General features: G+C 32.5%; 1 protein-coding gene across 3 annotated transcripts in view; it reads left to right on the top strand.

Annotated features, from left to right (window-relative positions):
• The window catches only part of LOC127700939 (irregular chiasm C-roughest protein-like), a 113,395-nt gene that overhangs the window by 82,679 nt on the left and 10,834 nt on the right, over nucleotides 1-19,882 (top strand). For all 3 annotated transcript variants that reach the window (XM_052204673.1, XM_052204674.1, XM_052204675.1), the window contains 7 exons: nucleotides 7,154-7,351; nucleotides 12,472-12,597; nucleotides 13,931-14,245; nucleotides 16,070-16,178; nucleotides 16,803-16,954; nucleotides 18,561-18,821; nucleotides 19,319-19,615. In XM_052204673.1, coding sequence (XP_052060633.1) covers nucleotides 7,154-7,351; nucleotides 12,472-12,597; nucleotides 13,931-14,245; nucleotides 16,070-16,178; nucleotides 16,803-16,954; nucleotides 18,561-18,821; nucleotides 19,319-19,615 — 1,458 coding nt within the window. The remainder of the gene's footprint in view (nucleotides 1-7,153; nucleotides 7,352-12,471; nucleotides 12,598-13,930; nucleotides 14,246-16,069; nucleotides 16,179-16,802; nucleotides 16,955-18,560; nucleotides 18,822-19,318; nucleotides 19,616-19,882) is intronic.

The following is a 19,882-nucleotide window of genomic DNA, read 5'->3' as shown; positions in this document are numbered from 1 at the left end:
CAATAACTTGTGTGTAATTTTATGGATCTTTATGAAATTGTACTACAAGGTTCCATATCACCAAGGAAAAGCTGGGTTTGAGTTTGGGGGTAATTGCCCTAAACGTTTAGGAAATTGGGGCCAAAAAGGGGCCAAAAAACAAGCATTTTTCTAGTTTCCAGACAATAACTTGTGTTCAAGTGTATGGATCTCTCTGAAATTGTACTGCAATGTACCATACCACAAAGGGAAGGCTGGGATTGAGTTTGGGTGTTATGAATCATAAGGGGGTTCAAAAAATTTGGGGGGGGGGGGGGGGGGTATTTTTTTTTCCTTTTTTTTCTTTAAAATTTTCCATTTTAAATTGGTTATTTCTGATTTATATATAAAAGCAAATAATAACGATACGGTTTGAATAGGTTAATTAAAAATTTTTAAGTTCTTAGACCACATTCATTCTGTGTCAGAAACCTATGCTGTGTCAAATATTTAATTACAATCCAAATTTAGTGCTGTATCAAGCTTGAATGTTGTGTCCATACTTGCCCCTACTGTTCAGGGTTCCACCTCTGCGGTCGTATCAAGCTGCGCCCCAGCGGAGCATTTTATTTATTCTATGAGTACAACTTACAAACCCTAAGGTTAGACTTGAATGGAAACCTTGCTGCATTTTTACCCGAATTTACTTTACAAAAGGGGTTTATCAGGATTTTTTAGGCCCTTTCAATGCCAAAGCAATATGCTCTTTATCATGTTTATTTATAAAATAGTACAGAAACATTAGCCAATAATACCCATAGATACCAGGTGGAACCATAGAGGGGCCTCTAGTTAAATCATTAAATTTCAAAATTCCTTTGATCATTATGCAAAGCCAAATTTTTTGCAGGAAATAGTTGTCTTTGAATTATTTTGATATCAATTTATTTAGATAAATATTAATTTAATTGATAAAGGTAGGCATTTTAGGTGATTATATATAATATAGATAAACAATATGTCTGGCAGAAATAGACACATGCACATGATGAGATAAAAACAACAATTCTACAGGTTGACTCATGCAATACACATGTGAAAATTAACCTGATTTTTATAATTGTTTGTTGTAAAGTTTACCTCATCAGTACATTGTTTTGCACCAGAGTTTTTTTATTTGTCTTACTCATCACACAAGTCAATACAATTACACAATATATATAATTGCTTGATGAAAGATTTCTCCAGTTGTATGCATTGCCAAAGCAAAATAATGAATGAAATCAAGACAGCAGAACCCTAACAGACTTTACAAACATTTTTATGTCAAAAATTGTTATGCATTATAAAAACTCAGGTGGTATGATCAGAACAATGGTTAAAAAAAAGAATAGTAATATGGCAGCATCCATGATAATGTTAACTTTTAAAAAGTCCATAATGACTTGGCTATTGCTCACCTTAGTCTCTAATGATAATGACTCACCTTAGTCTCTAATGATAATGACTAACATTAGTCTCTAATGATAATGACTAGCCTTAGTCTCTAATGATAATGACTAGCATAGAGTATCATTTAGGAAAAGAGTCAAAATTCCTGTAGCAGAAATGTTTTTTTCACAATACTAAGAAGAATAAATTTCAAAAGAAACAAACACCCTCATTAGGGACTTGACTGAAATGTATGCCCTATTTGCACTCTGATAGACACATTGGGATGTAATAGAAGTAATATTTTGGTGAACTTTAAATATTTTCCCAAGCATTGAAGAATCTTCTCATACTGGTACCCTGCTGTGTTGAAGTATACGGTAACAGTATGAAAGAGTAGTCAGTAATTTGTAAGTAAGATGGCTGAGTTTTTATGTTTGAAACAAACTAGGTTTGATGTAATAAAAATATTCTTCATTCTCACACTGAATAGTACTGAACAAACAACTCAAAACAAAACTGCTGAATTGGTTATTTTACTAAATTTATTGCAAACTATATATGCTTGATGTAGGAGTGGCAACATAAATGGATTTCCACATATTCTTGTATTGTGTCTTTTCACTTTCTGATATTTTCAATTATATCTCCATAACTCATGTTAGAACGAGGACCGCCTGGGGGAAACTTTATTGATATAATTTAAGATAGGGCTAAAAGAATCATATATAGTCTTACATCTAGGTACAATTAATTGTTCCAGGAAAGAACACTCAGTCAGAAATTATAAAAAATGAAACCTTAGAAGGGAGTGTGGAATCATGTGTATACCATAAATGTAGAAACCGTATACAGACCTTCATTTGGAAGTAATGAGACTTAAGATTAAGCAAGGGTCAGACATGAAACAAGTCCTGTATCTCAAGGATGTCCTGGTTTCCTATTTATTTCCCAGGTGTCCTAATTGATAAAAGGTATTTGTGAGTCTGCTCGAAAGCAAATGGAAGTCATTTGTATGCATACTTTTGGTGTGGTAATAGGCTCTAAACTACAGTTGATAAAGGCTTGTCATACTTTGCCAAACATGTTTTTATACGACCGCAAAAATTAAAAAATTTTTGGTCGTATATTGGTATGACGTTGGCGTCGTCGTCGTCGTCGTCGTCGTCCGAAGACACATTGGTTTTCGCACTCTAACTTTAGTTTAAGTGAATGGATCTCTATGAAATTTTACCATAAGGTTCAATACCACAAAAGGAAGGTGGGGATTGATTTTGGGGGTTATGGTACCAACAGTTAAGGAATTAGGGGCCAAAAAGGGGCCAAAAATAAGCATTTTTGTAACTTCCAGACATAACTTGTGTGTTAGTGTATGGATCTCTCTGACATTGTACCACAAGGTTCCATATCACAAAGGGAATGCTGGGATTGATTTTGGGGGTAATTGCCTCAAAATTTTAGGAATTAGGGGCCAAAAAAGGGGCAAAAAACAAGCATTTTTCTAGTTTTATGATAATAACTTGTGTGTAAGTGTATGGATCTTTCTGAAATTGAACTACAAGGTTCCATATCACAAAGGGAAAGCTGGAATTGAGTTTGGGGGTAATTGCCCAAAACGTTTAGGAATAAGGGGCCAAAAAGGGGCCAAAAATAGCATTTTTCTAGTTTCCAGACAATTATTTGTGTTCAAGTGTATGGATCTCTCTGAAATTGTACTGCAAGGTACCATACCACAAAGGGAAGGCTGGGATTGATTTTGGGGGTAATTGCCTCAAAATTTTAGGAATTAGGGGCCAAAAAGGGGAAAAAAACAAGCATTTTTCTAGTTTCAGGACAATAACTTGTGTTCAAGTGTATGGATCTCTCTGAAATTGTACTGCAAGGTACCATACCACAAAGGGAAGGCTGGGATTGAGTTTGGGGGTGATGAATCATAAGGGGTTTCAAAAAATTTGGGGGGGGATTTTTTTTTTTCCTTTTTTTTTCTTTTAAAATTTTCCATTTTAAGTTGGTTATTTCTGATTTATATTTAAAAGCAAATAATAATGATATTGTAGGAGATACACACCAAACAGGATGTGTAAATTATTATATAATAAGTATTGTGCAATAGCAAGAAATTTTCAATTGCACAGTATTGCACAATAGCAAGAAATCTTCCATTGCACAGTATTGCGCAATAGCAAGAAATCTTCAATTGCACAGTATTGCGCAATAGCAAGAAATATCCAATAGCACAATATTGCCCAATAGCAAGAAATTGTCAATTGTACAGTATTGCGCAATAGCAAGAAATATTCAATTGCACAGTATTGTGCAAAAGAAGATACTTCGTATAAATTGCTTATTTCTTGACCAATTTCAATAAGGTTTTATTCTTGAATTCTTGGGGTTCTTTAATATGCTGAATCTAACCGTGTATTAAGTTTTTGGATTTGGGGCCCCGTTTTTAAATTGGTCCACATTGAGGTCCAAAGGGTCCAAAATAAAACTTTGTTTGATTTCATCAAAAATTGAATTATTGGGGTTCTTTGATATGCCAAATCTAACCGTGTATTTAGATTCTTAATTTTTAGTTCCGTTTTCAAATTGGTCTACATTAAGGTCCAAAGGGTCCAAAATTAAACTTAGTTTGATTTTAACAAAAATTGAATTCTTAGGGTTCTTTGATATGCTGAATCTAAACATGTATTTAGTTTTTTGATTATGGGCCCAGTTTTCAAGTTGGTCCAAATCGGGGTCCAAAATTAAACTTTGTTTGATTTCAACAAAAATTGAATATATGGGGTTCTTTGATATGCTGAATCTAACCATGTATTTAGATTCTTAATTTTTGGTTCCGTTTTCAAATTGGTCTACATTAAGGTCCAAAGGGTCCAAAATTAAACTTAGTTTGATTTTAACAAAAATTGAATTCTTAGGGTTCTTTGATATGCTGAATCTAAACATGTATTTAGATTTTTGATTATGGGCCCAGTTTTCAAGTTGGTCCAAATCGGGGTCCAAAATTAAACTTTGTTTGATTTCAACAAAAATTGAATATATGGGGTTCTTTGATATGCTGAATCTAACCATGTTTTTAGATTTTTGATTTTTGGGCCCCATTATCAACTTTGTCAAAATTGAGGTCAAAAGGGTCCTAAATTAAACTTTGTTTGATTTCATAAAAAATTGAATTCTTGGGGTTCTTTGATATGCTGAATCTAACCATGTATTTAGATTTTGGATATTGGACCATAATAGGTGAATGTCCAATTTAAAATTTTTAAGTTCTTAGACCACATTCATTCTGTGTCAGAAACCTATGCTGTGTCAAATATTTAATCACAATCCAAATTCAGAGCTGTATCAAGCTTGAATGTTGTGTCCATACTTGCCCCAACTGTTCAGGGTTCGACCTCTGCGGTCGTATCAAGCTGCGCCCTGCGGAGCATTTTATTATCATTTAATTTTAAAATATATTACTGCCCTTGTTTTTAAGTTGCAGGTTGTGCTAATGTCAATATTTTGAAAGGATTTTTTTTTTGTGGGGGGGGGGGGGGGACAATGGTTTGTAAAAAAAAAATTATAAATATAAATAGGTTAATACAGTCAATTTTTAACATTGTAAAATAAAATTATACAGATCACGTCTCCCTTTCAAATCCTGTTCTAATAATTAATGAAAAACTCTTATGTTTGTATGAAAATTTGCCAGAAGATAAAAGACATGTTTAAAATTATCAGAATGAATATAAATTCCACTTTGAGTTTGAAATCTAAACTGAACGTTTTAGCAGAGACCTGATCCATCTTTAAGAGGTTGCCTCCATGTACATAAGATTTTCTGCTAAATAAGCCTCTTGGAGTCTAACCTATTTCAACTATTTTGAGAAAAACAAGTGTTTTTTCAGATTTCCTTTACAATCTGCAAGATTTCTATGGGTACAATAATTTGACATTCCAGACTGTTTATAAACAGTAATTTATAGAGTATATACTGTGAGTTTATAAGTTTGATCTTTTTATAGCAAGTAAAAGTCATTGAATAAAAACATTAAGCTAGAGAAGAACAATCTGTTTCATAGATAAAATCATGTATTAAATCTTATATCATCTCATCTTTATTTTCTTCTTAACAGTATCAGAAAATAATAACAATTTGTTCAGTCATTAATAGCTTTTTGTAAAGATTATGATGTTTAATTTTATAAGTCTGCACTAAATTTTACTTATTTGAAGGAACTTCATCTGCTTTTTGCTGGGTTTTTTTAAAACTGCATTTTCGTTTTTAATGTTTTTCATCTAAAAACAAATTAATTACCAATTGAGGCTATGACTACACCATGTGATGTATGTTGCTGTGTGTGTTTTTTGTATTGCTATTTTTCAAATGAGTCTGATAATTGTGGTTGGTGTGGTCTGACTGTAGAAAGGATCACAATTCTGATCTGGAAGAATTTTACTTTTAAATATTTCTCTTTTTAAGACTTATTGACCTGGTTTAAGCTATCTATCTGCTGCTTGTATGTCATACATACCTATCTCCATCACATGGTTAGATTTAAAAGGCATTTTTGAAGAGTCCTCCATTTTAATACCCTTGCTTTCTGCAACCCTTAGGAAGGTGGCTTGGTGCAGAACAGAATTTGTGTTCCTACCAAGCATGCTAAGGAATTATCCTCCAAAATCTCAATTGTAGAAACAAGAATATACATTTCAGTTGCTTATTAGAATAAAAAAGTATGTTATTTGGTACCCTGAACAAAATTTAGTTCTAATTACATGTAGGTACCTAAGTGCAGTGTAATACCACAAACAAAATTAAAAAAAAAACTAAAGTGTGCTGTAGTACCTTTAGATAGAATTAACAAAAATAAATACCATAGAAATGAAAAAAAAACAGTGTGCCCTTTTCTCCTTAGATTAAACAGAAAAAAAGTGCTGTTGATGCCCTCAAATGAAAAGTTCTTTAATAGTTGTACATAGTAATATCTCCAGTTTCTAATTGTAGAAGATGTTGAAGCTTAGATTTCTATAACAATAACAACAGACTAATGATAACAAAATTTGTTTATTAGTACCAGTTATTTTCTTTTGTAATATTCATAATTCCAAAGTACATTGAAGTAATTGTTATCAGCCTTGATGTTCAGTCAAATGTGTACCTATATATTATCTCCCTTTGTTCTGGGGGAAGGAAACAGATGTTTAAGTTTTTGGTTTTGTCATCACTGTAACCCATAAATATGATTTATAGGGGAAGATGATAGCTTCAAAGGAAATTATAAATACAATGACTTTATCTATGGACTAATGTACTGTAATAGTACATTTACTGAGCAACCTAACAATAGTACAAGTTCTTCTTCTTTAGAGCTTGTAGCCTACTAGTCTAAGGAATTACAGTACATGTTCTTCAGAGCTTGGAGCCCATGTATCTGAGCAATGATCATACAGGTTCATTAGAACTTGGAACCTACTTATCTGTAAAGAATTATAGTACAAGTTCTTCTGAACTTGGAGCCTAATAGACTGTAAGGAATTACAGTACATGTTCTCCAGAGCATTGAGCTTGCATATGAACAGGTTCTCAAGAGCTTTGAGCTTGAATAAGGAGCAATTTATGAGTATATTATAGTATAATATAGTAAAATGAAGAATTTATAAACCATCCCAGCATAGTAAACAGTTTTTGTAGGTTGTTTGTTGGTAGTTTAGCAATATCTGTTGATATGATAAATTTAGCATTTTCACTGTAAAGTCACATGCATCAATTTTTCAGTATTATCAGTACAGTCATTCTATGAACAACCTCGCAGTCACAATGCTACAGTGAATAGTACAGTAATATTTAAATGTGTGATACAGAACAAAGCTGGAGAAGTTCAATGGATGCATGATGGATTATCTCTCGGATCAGATAGAGATTATTCAGGGTATGACCGATACTCTGTCATTGGTGGACGCAACGGTGTTCTGGGTAAGATACATTTCACTTCTTTGTCTGTCATTGATGGACCTAACTGTGTTCTGGGTAAGATACATTTCACTTCTTTGTCTGTCATTGGTGGACCTAACAGTGTTCTGGGTAAGACACATTTTACTTCTTTGTCTGTCATTGGTAGACCTTGTAACGGTGTTCTGGGTATTAAAGACACATTTTACTTCTTTGTCTGTCATTGGTAGACCTTACGGTGTTCTGGGTAAGATACATTTTACTTCTTTGTCTGTCATTGGTGGACCTAACTGTGTTCTGGGTAAGATACATTTTACTTCTTTGTCTGTCATTGGTGGACCTAACAGTGTTCTGGGTAAGATACATTTCACTTCTTCAAAAACAAAATCAGGTACTTAGATTTACAAGGGGGGATTAGATTTTACTCTGAAAGATTAAAAATAAGGTACTTGTATTAACTTAAAAGTGAGAATTACATTTTGGTTTGATAGGTAAAAAATCAGGTTTCTTGTGTAAAATTTGAAAACAACACTTCATAAATTTCATGCGTCTGAAGTCTGAAGTGCTTTCTGGATTAATTGTCATCAGGAAAGCTCAAAGCTGAATATCGGTCAAATAAATTAACCTTTGGGAATGATGTTCCATTGTGAAATAAAGCAAATCTTGTACTCATAGATTTAAAAGGGGAATAACATTGAAGTCTATAAAATCGGGTACTTGTACAGTTATGAGAATATTACAGATGACATGTGAATTAGTGTCTTATAGTTATGAGAAAATTACAGATGACATGTGAATTAGTGTCTTATAGTTATGAGAATATTACAGATGACATGTGAATTAGTGTCTTATAGTTATGAGAATATTACAGATGACATGTGAATTAGTGTCTTATAGTTATGAGAATATTACAGATGACATGTGAATTAGTGTCTTATAGTTATGAGAATATTACAGATGACATGTGAATTCGTGTCTTATAGTTATGAGAATATTACAGATGACATGTGAATTCGTGTCTTATAGTTATTAGAATATTACAGATGACATGTGAATTCGTGTCTTATAGTTATGAGAATATTACAGATGACATGTGAATTAGTGTCTTATAGTTATGAGAATATTACAGATGACATGTGAATTAGTGTCTTATAGTTATGAGAATATTACAGATGACATGTGAATTCGTGTCTTATAGTTATGAGAATATTACAGATGACATGTGAATTCGTGTCTTATAGTTATGAGAATATTACAGATGACATGTGAATTAGTGTCTTATAGTTATGAGAATATTACAGATGACATGTGAATTAGTGTCTTATAGTTATGAGAATATTACAGATGACATGTGAATTAGTGTCTTATGGGTTTTCCCCTTTACAGTGCACTACATTACTAGTGAGTGTTAGTTTTTAGGAAGCAGATCTTAGGCACATCATATCTTGTAAAGATTGTGGTCTTGGGTTACTGACCATCTTGTTACATGTATGTTTGGTACAAACAGTATTGTACTTTGTCTACTGCTAATGAAAACTGTAGATTGAAGTGAAAGTTACAAGAATTCTGTATAAACAGTAGTGACTTATCCTGGACATTGAACTCCTGTTTTACTTCAGAGTTTGTTTTTATAAGCATTAAATGTGATACAAAACAAATTATGTCTGTCAGGTACCTGAATTATGTCAGACAGGACAAGTTTGTGGTCTGTTTACATGGTTTTAGGAACTCAAATTATAGATCATCAAAGACATCTGTAAGAATTTATAAGTATGAATAGAAGGAGGTGTGGAGTAATTGACATTCTGACAGAAACCCAACATTGCAAGTTTATATAGCTGCCAACTTCTTAAAACTCCATGGGGGAATTAAGCACAAAAGAACTGTATGCATCATCTTAACATGTCTTTAAGTATTTTTACCTCATATAGACCTTTCCAGACATGTTTTAAGTACTTTTACATCATATAGACCTTTCCAGACATGTTTTAAGTATTTTTACCTCATATAGCTCTTTCCAGACATGTTTTAAGCACTTTTATCTCATATAGACCTTTCCAGACATGTTTTAAGTATTTTTACCTCATATAGCTCTTTCCAGACATGTTTTAAGCACTTTTACCTCATATAGACCTTTCCAGACATGTTTTAAGTATTTTTATCTCATATAGCTCTTTCCAGACATGTTTTAAGCACTTTTATCTCATATAGACCTTTCCAGACATGTTTTAAGTATTTTTATCTCATATAACCATTCCAGACATGTTTTAAGTATTTTCAGTCCCCTACCAATGAAGTAGAAGGGGACATGCACTCTGTCCGTCTGTCTGTCTGTCTGTCCAACCGTCAGTCCAGCAAATCAGTTTTCCACACTTTTTTTCTTCATGCTTGAAGATATTGATTTGATAATTGGTATATAGTTTTATCATGACAAGTTACAGATCAAGTTCGAATTTTGTTCCGGTCTTATAATTTTGTGCAGAGTTATGGTCTTTGGACATAGAAAATTCACTTAAATAATCAGTTTTCAACAATTTTTTTCGTCATGCTTGAATATATTGACTTGATATTTGTTACATGTTTTACACCATGACAAGGTATAGATCAAGTTAGAATTTTGTTCCAATACAAAGAATGTTTAACTGGTGGGGGACTATGTATTGCCATGCAATACTCACAGAATGCTTGTTACCTCATAAAGACCTTTACAGAAACTCTTTTCCTAATCAGAAATGTTACTAGTAAATCATAATTTGAAGCAGGTAATTTCCCTTGTTGGACTGTAGAACTGTTCAGCAGCAATGAAGCTCAGTGCTGAGTCAAAGATTAGCAGATGATTTAAAGATAATATATAGGTTTATATGGATTAAGAAATTATTAATGGCCTTTTACATTCTAACATAGTTGTTATCAAACCTGGATTATTAAGCTGGAATTGTGTTAATTAAAATAGCACATAGTTTTCTATATATTTACTTCTCACCATTGCTCTACACTACAGCAAAGCAGCATTTATACCAGTATACCTTTCAACAAGATAAATAAATTGTATTAAATTTTAATGTTAAAATCAGATTCAGGATTTCCAAAGTGAGTTTCAAGAAAGTCCTATATCATGGTTTGAATGCTTAAAAATGAGCTGAAATATCATTTTATCTTCTTTGAATGTCTCTTTTGAGGTATTCAGTTTCTATAATAAATATTTTCAAAAGTTTGGTCAACACCTCTTATAGGAGAATCCCCAATAAATTGGGAAATTTGGCAGGTCTGCAGGTTGACTAATAGCACAATTAGATGTCTTCATTTAACAGAGGTTGATTCTGAAATAAAACATTTTCCTACTCTTTATTATACGCCCGTTTACAGGACGTATTATGGTATACTGTTGTCCGTCTGTTCGTCCGCCCGTCGTCAAAATGTAGGACATTAACTCAAAAATGCTTCAACTTATTTGCATAAAACTTTGGTGAATTGTTCATATCTATTGATGTGAGCTCCCTTTCATTTTTTATAAAATTTAGATTTTACGTTTCTGAGTTATGGGGTTTTATTCATTAAAAAAGGGGGGATTTTTCCAGTTTTCGGACAATAACTCAAAAATGCTTTCACCAATTTGCAAGAAACTTTGGTCAATTGATCATATCTATTGACATGAGCTCCCTTTTGAATTTTATAATTTTTAGATTTTATTGTCTCGCCTTGACGAAGTCAAAAAGCGAGACATAGGTATGCTGTTTCCGGCGGCGACAGTGGCGGCAGCGTCAACAATGTATTAGTTTGTGATTAGGTCTAGTTCATGGTGAACCACTAGTGGTAGGTCAATGATATTTGTTATGTAGTTGTATAAGCATTGGCATATCTCATTTCCATGGAGATTATATATCCCTGCCCCCTCATTCATGGTCTATTGACTTTGAAACTTTTGCTTAGTTTTCATGTATTAGTTTGTGATTAGGTCAGTTTAAGGGGAACCGTAAAGGTAGGTCAATGATAATTGGTATGCAGTTGTATAAGCATTAGCACATCTCATTTCCATCGAGAATATTTGGCTCCGCTCCATTAGTCATGGTCTATTGACTTCGAAAATTTTGCTTAGTATACATGTATTAGTTTGCGATTAGGTCAGTTCAAGGGGAACCATTAGTGGTAGGCCAATGTTAATTGGTATTCAGTTGTATAAGCATTAGCACATCTCATTTCCATGGAGAATATTTGCCCCCCCCCCCCCCCTCCCCTCAGTCATGGTCTATTGACTTTGAAACTTTTGTTTAGTTTATGGCATGTATTAGTTTTTGATTAGATAAAGATAAACTGCTAATGTTAAGTCAATGATATTTGGTATGCAAATTAATTGGCATTTGCAAGTATCGTTTCCATGGAGATTATATAGCCCCACCCCCTCATCATGGTTCATTGACTTTGATGAAACATTTACATAGTTAACAAGTTAATGTTTGTGTTTAGGTTTGTTTAAAGGGCTCGACTTATAATAAGTCAATGGTATTTGGTATGCAGTTGTATTAGCATTGGCACATCTCATTTCCATGGAGATTTTTTAGCCATGTACCTTCAGTCATGGTTCATTGACTTTGAATATTTGCATAACTTTCATGTTAAAGTATTGCTATTTTAATTTCAATATTTGCATTATCAAAATTACAAAAAGGCGAGACATATCTTTGTGATAACAGTTTATGTTTCCGAGTTATGGAGTTTTATTCATTAAAAAAAAGGGTGATTTTCCAGTTTTCGGACAATAACTCAAAAATGCTTTCAGCAGTAAACTCATGAAACTTTGGAGAATTGTTTATATGTATTGATATAAGCTCCCTTTCAATTTTTATGAATTTTAGATTTTACACCTCCGAGTTATTGGATTTTATTCTTAAAAAAGGGGTGATTTTTTAGTTTTCGGACAATACCTTTAAAGTGCTTTGAGCAGTTTTCATTAAACTTTGGTGACTGGTTTATATCAATTAAGATAACCTCCCTTTAGTTTTTCACAAATTTCTGATATGACATTGAGAAGTTATTGAACTTTATACGTAAAAAATGTGACGGGCGTATCATGTGCTCATGGCGCAGCTGTTTATTTACACATTGTAGATTTTGATCCTTTTCACAATGGTCATTTATATTTTCAGAGGAATTTAGTTTGAAGATCACCGATGTACAATTGAAAGATGATGGTGAATACATATGTTTTGTACTACGTACACAGTCTGATCTTAGCATTAAAACTGACCCACCAGTTACTCTTACAGTGTTAGGTAGGTATAGAGTCTGATCCTAGCATCAAAACTGACCCACCAGTTACTCTTACAGTGTTAGGTAGGTATAGTGTCTGATCCGAGCATCAAAACTGACCCACCAGTTACTCTAATAGAGTAAGGTATATACACAGTCTGATCCTAGCTTGAATACTGACCCTCCAGTTACTCAGTGTTGGGTACCTACACAATCTGATTCTAGCATTAACTGACTCTCCAGTTACTCTTATAGTGTGAGGTATGTTCAGTTTGATTCTATTAAAACTGACCCACCAGTTACTCTAACAGTGTAAGGTATGCACACTGTCTGATCCTTTCATTAAATCTGACCCACCAGTTACTCTAACAGTGTTTGGTATGTACAGTCTTATCCTAGCTTTAAAACTCACCCACCAGTTACTCTAACAATGTTAGGTATGTTCATATCTGATCCTTGCATTAAATCTGACCCACCAGTAACTCTTAACGGTGTTAGGTACGTACACAATCTGATAATAGCATTTAAACTGACCCACCAGTTACTCTTATAGTATTAGGTACTGAGCCGCCAGTTATTATTAACTGTACATAAGTTTAAATAAAGTCTACCTTATTATTAACTGTACATAAGTTTAAACGAAGTCTACCTTATTATTAACTGTACATAAGTTTAAACGAAGTCTACCTTATTATTAACTGTACATAAGTTTAAACAAAGTCTACCTTATTATTAACTGTACATAAGTTTAAATGAAGTCTACCTTATTATTAACTGTACATAAGTTTAAACAAAGTCTACCTTATTATTAACTGTACATAAGGTTCAAATGAAGTCTACCTTATTATTAACTGTACATAAGTTTAAACGAAGTCTACCTTATTATTAACTGTACATAAGTTTAAACAAAGTCTACCTTATTATTAACTGTACATAAGTTTAAACGAAGTCTACCTTATTATTAACTGTACATAAGTTTAAACAAAGTCTAACTTATTATTAACTGTACATAAGTTTAAATGAAGTCTACCTTAAGTTTAAATGAAGTCTACCTTATTATTAATTGTACATAAGTTTAAATGAAGTCTACCTTATTATTAACTGTACATAAGTTTAAATGAAGTCTACCTTATTATTAACTGTACATAAGTTTAAATGAAGTCTACCTTATTATTAACTGTACATAAGTTTAAATGAAGTCTACCTTATTATTAACTGTACATAAGTTTAAATAAAGTCTACCTTATTAACTGTATATTCAGCTTTATACTATACAAATGTGAATTTCAGTATAATCATTTACTCTCTCAGTAAATTCAGAATAAAAGATTGAAAAGTCATGTGATTATTTTACAGTAAGACCAGATCCTCCTGTGATACAAGGTGGAAGTTTACAGAAAGTTACATTAGGAGAGCATAGAAATTTATCTTGTACATCAGCCAATGGCAAGCCAGGAGCAGAAATCACATGGTATAAAGATTCTGTACGAATTGTTGATAAAGTTTTCAGTGTGACTGATAGAAATGGTGTTAAAGACAAAAGGGAAACGACTATCAGTCATGTGACAATTATTCCTACAGAAGAGGATCATGGGAAGAGAATAGAATGTCGAGCAACTAACGCAGTACAAATTCAACCTTTGAAAGCACTTGCTACTTTAGATGTACAATGTATGTATAAGTTACCTCCCTGGAAGCCCAAATTGATAAACAATCTCCTATATGCTACATTTGATATAAAATGTACAGTGAAATATGTCTTATCTGAATTCTACAGAAAGTTTAAACATACAGTAATTATTTTGATTTTATCCACATAAAATCTAAGAAGTTAGGTTCGGACAGGCTTTACTATATTCCAAGCATCAGTAATTTATATTGATACAATAGTCCTGGATTTTCATTGTTTATGATCATTACTTATTTTATTGGTACAATAACAAAATGGACCTTCAATCCCACATGAAATTGAACTTCAGAACTGTACTTTTATTAGATGTGGTCAGAGTCTGATATCCAACACATAGTGTATGTGATAGCATGAGTATCATTCCTGTACTTTTTAAACCCCAAAAATAGTTATTGCCTATTTGATTACACAAGTTTTGTAAAAGTACTATATAGTTTTATTAAATGAAATAGTTGCCAGGTGCCCCTGAATGAAGCATACATTACACTTAAGCCAGAGGAAATGGCAACCATAAGTAAAAGTACATTTATCTAATTTAAAATATGAATAAAAGGAGAATCTGAGATGTTAGGTATTTATCAATGAAACAGAAGTTAAAAAATAAAAAACTGTACAAGACCTGATTTATTTAGAAGGTGAAAATGCCAAAAAAACGCACAAACCAATAAAAATTTACAGGCAGAAAATTGAACCCACATACTGTGTTTTCATTTTACTTTACCCTTATTCCCTGTAGATCTGTTGTGAAAACCATAGAACTTTAGAAACAATTATGTAAACATTATAATCATTTCAAAAATAAAAATTTGTAAATGCAGAGTGCATTTCTCTTGAGATATAAAAACTTATATTGAGAATTTATTAGGTGTCAAGTTTAATGGTTGAAAATTTGTTTTTATTGACATATTTAACGACCTTTATCTGTTTTATGACAGGATAGCTATCATCACCAGCTTCCTGTTATAGAACAAGCACCTGCTTCTCTAATGTCAGTCTCTCATCCATGATTCCAAATGTTATATTGAAAAAAACAATCTATGTTGGCAGCGTGCTCTGATTATCATTTAACTTTCATGATTGTAATATTGGCTAAATATCCACATTGTCATGCAGTTCAGTACATTTATACATTGTGATGTTTGAACCAATAAAGGGCACCATGAGGGTATCCATTTATACATTATGATGGTTGAACCAATAAAGGGCACCATGAGGGTATCCATTTATACATTGTGATGGCTGAACCAATAAAGGGCACCTTGAGGGTATCCATTTATACATTATGATGGTTGAACCAATAAAGGGCACCTTGAGGTTATGATAACTAACAGGAGATTAAATCAATAAGTAAATATGCTCCTACAATAGGTGACAGAAAGAGAGAGAAAGAGAGAAATGTATTTTAATATAATCATGGTAACAACAAAGTCACATCTAAAACCTGAACAAAATTGTGGTTATCTCCCTTTCCACAGTACTTTTACTTTGATACTTTTATTTGAATGTAATATCAGGGAAAAAACAACAGGTTGGTTGTTTGCAGTTGTCATGGTAATTGTTTATTTATTTATTTATTTTGACTCCTGTTTTAAGTCTCATTAAGTCCTGTTTCACTTAACTCGAGTCTGTTAAGTTATCATGAGGTTCGGTCTCAAATATATCTGTTTTAAAAGAATAATTAAGGTAAGGTATAGATAATTGTGAACCAAGAGAAAGACTGACAAATTACATCCCCTTCATCATACAAACCACTATTAATATATACTTTTTTTCTACTTTTAATATATACTTTTTTTCTTTTACAGTTAAGCCTAGTATAACCCTTAAAGTAAATATTACACGAAAGTTGCGAGAACATGACTATGTTAGATTTACATGTGATGCTAAAGCAAATCCTTCAGAAATCACTTGGAAGTAAGTATAATTAAGTCAGAAATCACTTGGAAGTAAGTATAATTAAGTCAGAAATCATTTTTAAGGGTGTGCTCCAAAATATTTTTATTATGATTATAGCCTTGAACAAATGTTTTAACAATTTTAGTTTATAGACTATGGACTTGTTTATTTTTCATCAATATCGAGTATGATGTGTCAATCCATCAATATGTAGTTTTGGAGACATAGTTTTGGAGACATAGTTTTTGAGGCATAGTTTTGGAGACATAGTTTTGGAGGCATAGTTTTGGAGGCATAGTTTTGGAGGCATAGTTTTGCTGTTCCAGTTTTGGATGCATAGTTTGGCTGTTCCAGTTTTGGAGGCATAGTTTTGCTGTTCCAGTTTTGGAGGCATAGTTTTGCTGTTCCAGTTTTGGAGGCATAGTTTTGCTGTTCCAGGTTTGGAGGCATAGTTTTGCTGTGCCAGCTTTCTACTTGTTATTTTCCTGTTGTTTTCTACTATAGTATTATTGTCAGTAAACTGTGATCAAAGTTTATTTTTACCAGAAAGCTGGACATGCACAATAAGTATAGAGTAAGAGCGTTCTCTCTTTGAACTTCATATTGTGATTAGTTTAGTTATAATCTATATTTATATTGTAGATGGTATAAAGATGGAGAATTTATCCCTGGTGAATCAAAGTTTACCTTGGACATTGCCAACCTAAACCGAGATGATCATCGTAGTATACTGATGTGTGAGGGCGAAAATGCTATCGGTATTTCTAGGGCAACCACCACACTGGATATAGAATGTAAGAACAATGTTCTTTGTTGTGAAATTAGAGATATTCAACAGGTGTTTCCATGACAACTTTCTCATTATCTATATAAATCTTGGGGTTAGAATATAAGTGAGCACCCAAGAATTAATATTTTGTAAATGCAGCAACCCGATACTAGAAGAGTTCTGGTGCAAATTTGAGACAGAAAATCAAACTGTTTACAAATCTCAAGATCAATGACAGAATGATATTTTAAAAGAGACAACAGATTAATTTAATGCAAAGTAAAATACAGTGGAAGATCTAAATTGTCTCATTATATATTTTAGAAATCCTTTACAAAAGGTAATTGATGCTGTGATTTAGCAATTACACCAAGAAATGAACACAATACACATGTATCTATTTTTTAAACAGAAAACTCTTATTTTTCAACCTCAACTGAGTTGGTTAATTTGTCATTTCAAACTCTGAATTTTGGGTAATCGTTTCAAAAGCTAAAATAAATATTTTTATTGGCTAACAACATTCATTGTATACTATAATGCAGTATTTATTTTATTTTAGGATAATCCAATTAAAAGACATAGTTGGTTTATATTCTGAGGTTGAGAATTACATAGAGATTTCTTAAGATGTATAAACCTCTAAAACTTATCTTCCAACAACTTTTACTGTTATAGTGAAATCATTTACTTGCCATTGTGACCTTTGTTTCTTCAACAACTGTAACATAATTATAGTTGATGAAAAATCAGCTTCTTCAAGGGTATTTCTTGGTTTAATCATTTACATTTATCAAATTAACTTGAAGTTTGTTTTTTGTTGAGTTTTTTAGTCCCCTACCGACAAAGTCAAAGGGGACTTTAGGTTTATACTTTGTCTGTCCGTCTATCTGTCTGTCTGTCCATCTGTCAGTCCGGCAAATCAGTTTTCCAGACTTTTTTCTTCGTGCTTGAAGATATTGATTTGATATTTGGTTTATTGATTTATCATGACAAATTACAGGTCAAGTTCAATTTTCACGATTTTAGCTTTTCTCTTTGTTCAGTTAAAGCCCTTTCCCTAGAATTAAATGTTTGATGAAATACTTATTAATTAGTAGATTTCTGTTCAAAGGGAAATAACTCATTTTTTAAAAGACTTTTATAAGACAAAATGACATTTTGGATTTTTTTCCTTTTCTTTGGTAAATTGTTTGAAGAATTTAGTGGTAGGTTTGTTTGTCATTCTTGAAGATATTGATTTGATAATTAGTATATAGTTTTATCATGACAAGTTACAGATCAAGTTGGAAGTTTGTTCCAGTCTGATAATTTTGTGCAGAGTTATGGTATTTGGACATGGAAAATTCACTTAAATAATCAGTTTTCAACAGTTTTTTTCGTCATGCTTGAAGATTTTGACTTGATATTTTTATGTAGTTTACACCATGACAAGTTATAGATCAAGTTAGAATTTCATTCCATTACAATGAATTTGTAACCAGTAGGGGGCTATGTATTACCATGCAATACTCACAGAATGCTTGTTAATTTCTGGTTTCCCCTTTTATTAGAAATCCACCAATTGTTTGTCACAAATATTAAAGAAACCATAATTGTTAGTTTAATCAAATTTCTTTTCAATCCTGTAGATGGTCCTAAATTTGTCAACTTAAACAGCCATATACCTGTTGACCTTGGAACATCAGTAACCTTGAACTGTGAAGCAGACGGCAACCCTTTACCCAGTATTATATGGCGACGTGGTAGTTACCCTGATGCCTTGAGTACAGAAAGACAGTACACTGTGCATAACATACAAGACCATGATCTAGGGCTATATAAATGTACAGCCTCCTCCATTAATGCTGGATTTGCTCCTATTGATGCAGAAATTTACCTCATGAGAAAAGGTTTGTCCTAAAGTCATACTGAAATGACGAAGAAATTTACCTTTAAGGTTTGTTAGAAACTGGTATAAGTTTAAGAGAGATATTACCTTAATAGGAACAGTACTGTTTTCATGTTGACAGTGTACTAAGAAGTTAACCTTATTGGGGAAAGTTTGTGTAACAATATACTGTTGTCAAGTAAACTATACAGCAGTTTGACAAAAAAGTCATGTAACAATGTGTTGCAGTGAGTAGGACAGGATACAAAAAGTTACCTCATGATTTAAAGGTTTGTAAACATTAAATTGGATTTCTTAACTCTGACTAAAAGAGGATTATTTCTGCCCCATAGCAATTAAGGGTATTTTACTTTTTCTGTGTGCATAGTATGGATAGGTTACAGTTAGAGTTAAGGAGCTATTTCCAAATATATTGTACATTTTCTGAGTGTTCCATGATGTACTATTACCTAATAGAATTATATTCCTTATGTAAGATGTTTTTGTTTTAACCTTTAGATCAACCAAAGATAACCAGTTCTAAGATACAGTACGCTGCCAAGGGATCAACAGCAGACATAGAATGTAAAGCAAGATCTGTTCCTAATGCAGATGAGGTTATATGGATACGGAACGGAAAAGAGATAGACTTTGCTTCGTCTGAACGATACTCGTTTTCAGAAACTAGGAAACCAGATGGTGTTATAAATACATTACACATACAGGATTCAGATGATGATGACTTTGGAGTTTATAATTGTACAGTTGTTAACAGTATGGGACTGGATTTCTTAGCTATAACTCTCAATCAGAAAGGTAGATACATGTAGAAATTCTTAAGTCATGATCATTTATCATTACAGTGGGGTAAATAATAATGTGGCAGCAACCCAACAACACACTTTTATTTAAGATCAATATGTAACTGTCATATTTATTATTAAGTAGACCCATTGGGCATCCAATGACCTGCAGCCATTTGGTGTAAAAAAAAATAGAACACTCCACATAATATTTAACAGATTACCAAGTGGAATACTGATATGGAATATAAAGAATATGTCCCCCGTTTACTAAACTACT

Source organism: Mytilus californianus, unplaced genomic scaffold, assembly GCF_021869535.1.
Source record: "Mytilus californianus isolate M0D057914Y unplaced genomic scaffold, xbMytCali1.0.p SCAF_5, whole genome shotgun sequence".
NCBI classification, from domain to species: domain Eukaryota; kingdom Metazoa; phylum Mollusca; class Bivalvia; order Mytilida; family Mytilidae; genus Mytilus; species Mytilus californianus.
Note: the sequence above shows the minus strand (reverse complement) of the source record. Positions and strands in the feature narration are given on the sequence as shown.